The sequence below is a fragment of the Lissotriton helveticus genome, chromosome 8, assembly GCF_964261635.1.
Source record: "Lissotriton helveticus chromosome 8, aLisHel1.1, whole genome shotgun sequence".
In the NCBI taxonomy this organism is placed as follows: Eukaryota; Metazoa; Chordata; class Amphibia; order Caudata; family Salamandridae; genus Lissotriton; species Lissotriton helveticus.
In genome coordinates, this window is record NC_136069.1 from 1036133115 (window position 1) to 1036140559 (window position 7445).

The window sequence follows — 7445 nt, forward strand, 5'->3', positions numbered from 1 at the left end:
GCAAAGATGTTTCAAGGGAGAAGGATTTTATTTGGAGAGCTAAAGGGGTCCATGCCCTAACCGGGGTAATATTGAGCTCAGGAATATGCCAAAGTGCGTCAACCTCATCTTGCTCACCTAGCTCCAGACTTCCCAGTGGTTCGAATTGACAGTTAAAGTCTCCCCCAAGAATTATTGAAATAGAGGGGTCTAGCCTCTGGATAAAAGAATTCAGGGCTTTTATTGTTTCCGACTCTTGTCCATTACTGGATGGTCTGGAGTAGATATTTATTAATGCTACTTTGGGTTTGCTTGCGGGTTTTAATAAGACACACTGTATGTCCAGTGAGTTTGTTTGTATTTGGGTCGCCTGGATACCCAGGTGGGTACCTAACCAAATTGACAACCCACCCGATGGGCGGCCTCTGCCTGTGGACACGACCAGGATGTCAAATGTTGCGAAAGACGAGCTACTGCTCTCTTCCAGTGCCCAGGTCTCTTGCATAAGGCATATATCATATGTTGCCATGAAGGCCGCCCACTCTGGGGTTAGTAGCTTATTTTCTAACTCGGCTATATTCCATGAGATCAACTTTAAACATCCTTCTTGTGGAATTTTGGAGCCCTCTCCTTCCCTTACTACATTTTTCTCCCCCAAAAGCTGGTGTAACATGGGGTACGGAGTAATTTCTTCTTCTTCTGAAACCACCTGGGCTGCACCTTCTGAACTAGCAGTATGGGATTGTCCCCCTATACCCCACCTAGACTGTAAACTTCAGTCGCAATCATCCGTCATCCAGGGGTGTGAAGGGCCTCAGATGGTCCATACTTCTGTTAAAATTTGTGTTGGCTCTGGGGGGTACAGTATTCCAGCCGTAGGGATCAGCAGCAGGCATTTGGTATTGTGCATGTAAGAAATGCCCGCTGTTAAATGGGGCTGGAAAATATGTATGGGTATGTGATTGTCCACTTGTATATTTTGGGGCGAACACTAAGGATCTGGGATAGAAGTAGGTCAGAGGGCGGGGGATGATGCTGTTATTACCATTCCCTGCAGGCCAGTTTAATATATAATTGACCGCACACGAATCTCTAAAGTTGACTACGACTACATCTCCCTCAATGTCCTTTCTTCTACTACCCAGCCAAGGAAGTCGGCGAACGTATACTATTTCGCCATTGATGTTACTTGCAATTGGTCTGTATACTCTAAACCAATGCATAATTTTATTCTTCAGCTGGGCAAACCCTTCCCTCTTGTTATCAGCCAATACAGGAACCCCTGTTAAGACAACCACATAAGGCACAGCTTCCGGGGAAAGTTCTACTAATGGACCCCTGTTCGTTAGATCCCCTGTGTGTCTGGTGCCTCTCCTCTCCTCACGAAATTTCCCTGCAGGTACCTTTTCCTGATCCCTCATGATGTTACTCGCGGGAATTACGACTGATTTTTTTGCCTGCTTAGGGGGAGATAGCTTTTGTTGGATGGGACCTGCCACTTTGGGGGGTTTTGATGTGACTATAGTGGGTTGAGATGAGACTTTAGGGGCAGTGGACATAGCTGGTATAACCGGGATCAAGATCGAGGGGGGGACAGCCTCCCTCACCAGGACCTCAGGTAAGTTATCCTTCCTCCCAACACCCAACTCCATAACCTCAAGACGTTTCTCCACATTTTTTAACCTTTCAATGATGGGTAGAATGAGGGATCTAATTAAGTGTTCCATGCTATCTAATGAAACACTAGTATATGCTGATTTCAATGGGGGTATCGGCGGGTAGACTAATGCCGTTGTCCATTCCAATGTGCGGGGATGTTGAATCGACTGTCGGATTTAACAATTTGTCTTCTGCAGATGCTAAAGTCTGAACAGCTGAGGTGCCGGGCTTGAGAGACTTGCCAAAATCAGAGTGGCAAGTCTTCGGTTTTTGCATTGCCCCCCCCTTGCGTCTTCTTTTGCAGGGTGGTGGGCCGTGAACCGTAGGCAAAATTGGCCTTTTATTCTTACTATGTTTAAATTTGTCAGAAGTGCGATTCATACTGACTGAATCCTTTGTTAAACTAGTAGGGCTAGAGGGTGGGGTAGGACTCAAGGTCTGTCCAATAGAGGCACACAGTGTAGGGGTACAGTCTCGTAGCAAAAGTGGAACACTCTCTTGCAGAGTTAGATCTTCAGTTCCGCTGAGATTCCCCCCATTAGAAAAAGGGGCCTTCAGCGTAGGATCTATTATAGTTTTGTTTTTCAAACTTTCTACCGAGCGACGGCGCTCCGCCCTTCGCTCTGCTAGCGTGGTCTCCTTTTCTAAGTCAATGAGGACCTTGGTGAAATAATTTTCAAGAGTACCTTTTAATGGCAGCCCCCCGGCTTATCCACAATAGTTAAATCGGGGCTCATACCTGAAACAGACATTCCGACGGTAGCAATGTTGGAGGATGAATGCAAGAGAATAGGCCCGGCCCGGCCTCAATCGGCCTCCGACGGCCACAGACGGCCCGCCCTTTGCCCGGGCTTAGCCCGGCGCACTCCCGCGCGCTCCAGCGCAGCGTGGATTGTTCTACTAAATAAGCCACGTGGTGGCCGGTGGGCGGGGCCGAGCAGTAGGCGGAGACCAGGTGTGTTCGGTCTCGCAGGGACTCCTGGTTGACTGAGTCCCTGCGGCGTCCAGCCAGCCCACTCCTTCTCCGTAAACACAGGCAGTCACCAACCAAATCCTCACTGGGTCCTCAGACGCAAAGCGGGTGCGGCGAGATGCGACATCTGTCAAGAAGGTACGGGTGAGTTCTGCGGCGTACTCCACAGATACAAGCTCCCCTGGTGCAGGTGTAAAGGAACAGTCAATCCCAGTTCAAACTGTTTGGAGGCAGCTTTTCTGTGCGTGGTGGCCGGTGGGCGGGGCCGAGCAGTAGGCGCAGACCAGGTGTGTTCGGTCTCGCAGGGAGTCCTGGTTGACTGAGTCCCTGCGGCGTCCAGCCAGCCCACTCCTGCTCCGTAAACACAGGCAGTCACCAACCAAATCCTCACTGGGTCCTCAGACGTGAAGCGGCACCCGCAAAGCGGGTGCGGCGAGATGCGACGTCTGTCAAGAAGGTACGGGTGAGTTCTGCGGCGTACTCCACAGATACAAGCTCCCCTGGTGCAGGTGTAAAGGAACAGTCAATCCCAGTTCAAACTGTTTGGAGGCAGCTTCTCTGTGCGTGGTGGCCGGTGGGCGGGCCGAGCAGTAGGCGCAGACCAGGTGTGTTCGGTCCCGCAGGGACTCCTGGTTGACTGAGTCCCTGTGGCGTCCAGCCAGTCCACTCCTTCTCCGTAAACACAGGCAGTTGAAAACCAAATCCTCACTGGGTCCTCAGACGCGAAGCGGCACCCGCGAAGCGGGTGCGGCGAGATGCGACGTCTGTCAAGAAGGTACGGGTGAGTTCTGTGGCGTACTCCACAGATACAAGCTCCCCTGGTGCAGGTGTAAGGAACAGTCTCGATTTCTGTTCATATTGGGTACAGCTCCGGTATTATTAGACCCTGCCAGTCTCTTAGGTCCTTAGCCTGTTGGTTAGCTGTATATGCTATTTTTTAAAGCAATAAACCAGTTACATCCTTATTCCTAATATGGTGACTTTTTGACATCAAGCTAATAGCTAGACCTATTGCTAATAGCAAAGAAAATTATGCTGAACCTTTCCTTATTGTATTTCTGGTCTTTTAAGATGTCATACCTACTAGGCACGCTTTTTCTGGTGATATTCGCATTGACAGGTTTGTACCAAACTGCTGAGCAAATAATGATTTGTCCGCTGCCAGAACGCCATGTTTGTAAATGGCTTCAGAAACACGTTTGCAGCTGACGACGTTGATGGACAGCTGTACCTCTTCACCATCCGTCCTGAATATGATTAATAGCTTTTCTTTAGTCGTGACCACTGGGTGGCACTAGCCGCCTACTTAAAACTAAATGTTGGAAAATCGAGCTGAGTCACAAAGCTGTTGAAACGTCACTAAAAGATTCTGACTCCTCCTCGTTCAATTATGTGATTTGTCCGTCAACGCCTTACTGCCTCTGCTTTTTAGAAAAACAAATCACATTTGGAGGAAGGCTTAGTGATATGCGTATTTATTGTTGCTTAGATAGTACAACAAGCACTCTTTGAGGTGAAGCACATAACTTTCTGCCCAATCAAATCCTGTAAACAGAACCCCAAACACCTAGGCGGAGCCAGAGTCCCTCTTCTGGTGATTCTCGTATCATTGACTGGGTAGCGGCTGCACTGTCAACCCAGACCATAAAAACATACACGAAAAAGCCAGGAATCTGAGAAGCTCCAGAAGTCGTGCTATAGGAAGTGAAACAGAACAATCCCTCTCTCAGCATTTTGCACATTATTGCACTGAGTGCAAACCAACATCTGGTGTGAGGAGAAAAATCCCATGATTGGGAATGAAATGGTGGAAGAGCATTACAGAAAACTCCATCAGTGAGAAAAAAAGTTATACATTTAGAAATCCGCCCCCCAGCCCCCAAAAAATCCCTGAACTGTTTTTGTTTTTTTTTTTTGTTTTTTTTAAGAATCACTAAAAATAACACCGAGGTCCTGGAATTACCAGGATGTTTCCTGCATGTTTCCCCCAAATTCTGGGCTCATTTACCTTCACATTTTTTCACAGGTGAGAAATGTGAGCGGATGTGGGGGGTAATATTACCAGGTTTTATTCCTCACTCTGTTAAAAGTGTATAATTACCAATCCACACAACTCCTAATGACAATGGCTACATAACTGTTATATTAATAGCTAGTAATACTTTATCTAGTAACTCTTAAAGCCTCGTTTACGTATACGTCTGTTAAAGATTGAAATACTGATTAGGCTTGAACAATATGCAAAAGCAAAAACAGCAATGCATTAAAAATATGAAATTGCAAATCTGCTATTTTATTAAGGTTTTTTATTTTTCAGCAAAGGCCAAAGGGAAGCAAGAAAACAGAAGGGGAGCCAGTTAAGGATAGCAAGAAGAAGGACGAAAGCCCAAGAAACGACACAGAGGCGGCAAAGCCAGAGGCAAAAGCTTCCAAAAATGTCAAGCAGCTGTCGAAACCAGAAGGCGCAGAAGGAAAGAGAGAGGAAGTCAAGAAGCAGGTTTTGAAAAAGGACACCCACCCCAAGGCAGAAAAAGTGCAAAGTAAGACGATGAAAAACGAGACGCCAAAGTCCAAAAATGAGAAGCTAACAAAAGAGAGAAATGAAAAAGACACGGATGAAGACCAAGAAGTAGAGTCTGTGAGAAGCCAGTCAGCGAAAGGTGAAAGCGAAACAGAAGAAGGAAATAAGACAGAAGACGAGCTACCAAAAGAAGAGAGTGAGGCTGAAAGAGCAGAAGAAATGCCTCAGACAGACCGTCAGTCACCTGCTGATGAAGCAGAAAGCAACATGGAGGGAGCTGAGCAGGAGTAGACCAGAAGTGGTTGGTCTTCTGAATGCGACCAATTGCTGCTTTTTTTTCTGTCCGAGTATCCATAACTGGCTAGCAGTGAGGGTGAACAACTAACCAACCTTTCTTGACTTGGACAACCCAAAATCATTATGACTTGGATAAATAGTCTACAGACAGCGGATTTCATTCTCCCTTTGGATTAAAAACTGAAAGAAGTTCTGAGATTAGCAAATAGTGTAAACAGGGCAAAGCTCCCTCCGCACCATAGGTTCATGAAACCCTAGGTCCCAAACTGTGTATTCACAATTTTACACTTCAGAACATCATTTTTGTTTTTGATCTATCGTTGACATTTTCTAACATGAGAGGATAGTAGTAGACAAATAAACATAATTGTGAAGAAAGGTCTGCACGTCCTTTTTGTTATTTAGAAAAAAAGAAAACGGACGGTAATATTAGATTTTCCTAGTCTGCTGGTGAAGGAGAGTCCTGATTTTATTAAAGATAAGGGAGGCGAATATTATGTAGGAAAAGAGACTGCACAGTAGAACATACTATTTTGCCTAACCCTCTGTCAATAAAGAGACTTCTGACATCAATAACTTGGTCGGGCGGAAATATTACCCATTACAAGGTTTTTGGGGATTGGCCTGCAGGAATAAGTGTTGCTGCAGCACGCTATCCCCTTGCTTTGAGCAGGTGAAGTGTCAGTATTAAAACTCCATATCCGGTGAATTACCCTGTGTCTTGTAATGCCACTAGGGCTAACAGCTTTTTAGTATATTTAACAATCTGTGACACCTGCAGGGCCTGAGATTTTTAAAGGGGAGCTTCTGATATTAAAGGATGGTACTGAGGAGAATCCATATGAGACGGTGGCTCTTCACCCGCCCCCCTTCCAAGAAACAAAAATCAAATATTTGATTAAATATGAGGCTTTTGAAGCTACTGCATCTTGGGTCTAAAGTCAGAAAGTGCCGTTGACGAAGTGCACATTACCTCCTCGTCCTGTCTTCTTCTGCACTACTGCTGTGTTCCCTGCTGGTCAGGTGAGTGGGGCTGGGGTCCTGCTTGAGCGGTCCCCTTCTGTCCTTTGGTATCGAGTTGGGGGAAGTAGTTTTTGTGTATGTGTTTACTTCATGTTTTACATGGTTTTTGTTTTGTGGGATTTGTAATTTGTTTTTTCCCCCTTCTTCTGCCTCCACGCCTCTTGTCCTGCTTTAGCGGACTTTCGTGGGGTTTCTTTTCGGCTGGGGTCGTTTGATACCTCGTTATACAGGACGCCTGGAGTCCTGCTCTGCCGGTTGGATTCTGATGCTTACCGTCCGCGCGTCCTGCTGTGCGGACATAGCGCGGCCGGGTACGCTTGCTCTGGGGGCCTGAGGCTCCCGGTCGCTTTTCCTTCCCTGGTACCCAGGCCGGGTCCACTTGCTGTGGGGGCCGGAGGCTCCTGGTCGCTTTCTTACCTGCTACCGATTCTGGGCATTCTATTGATGCGGTTGGAGCGCCTTCGGGTCTCCGTTCCTCCTACCACCCACAACGGTCTATGGCTGTCTTTGCGCGTGCGCGCGGCTCTCCACGTGGCATTTATGTTCTTTGGAGTCGGAAGTGGGTTGATTTACATGGTTACCTGGCAACCTCGGGACCTTTTTATGCCGGGCATGTTGTCCTGTTCATTGCCTGTGTTTTTATGCTCGTTCACTCAATGGCTGTGTTGAAACGTGGTTCTCCGGTGATTCCTGCTCCTGATGACTTGGAGGTGGCTTCTGGTTCAGGGGTGGCGATTTCTTCTATGGAGTTTTTACAGCAGATGTTTGATTCTGCTGTGGCTACAGCTTTGCAGGGTCAGGTGCCCGTTCATCATGATAATAAGGCGAGGGTTGATGACGCTGCTGATGCTGGTTCTGTCACTGTTAAGGGCGTTGATGTCCGGGGTCGCTTTGTGCAAGGTGCCGACCTGAGGGAGGTGCTGGGTCACATTCGCAATTACTTGGTGTTTCCTTCTGTTGTACCTCTGGTGGATGATCTGTTTTCACAGTATC

The 7445-nt window shown here is 47.2% G+C and overlaps 1 protein-coding gene across 1 annotated transcript in view; it reads left to right on the forward strand.

Moving 5' to 3' along the window:
• LOC144771860 (uncharacterized) overlaps window positions 1–5808 on the forward strand; it is an 85055-nt gene extending 79247 nt beyond the window's left edge. The window contains exon 5 of the mRNA XM_078656117.1: window positions 4929–5808. Within this exon, the coding sequence (XP_078512243.1) occupies window positions 4929–5423 (495 nt within the window). The 3' untranslated portion in view covers window positions 5424–5808. The remainder of the gene's footprint in view (window positions 1–4928) is intronic.
• Window positions 5809–7445: the final 1637 nt, after the last annotated feature.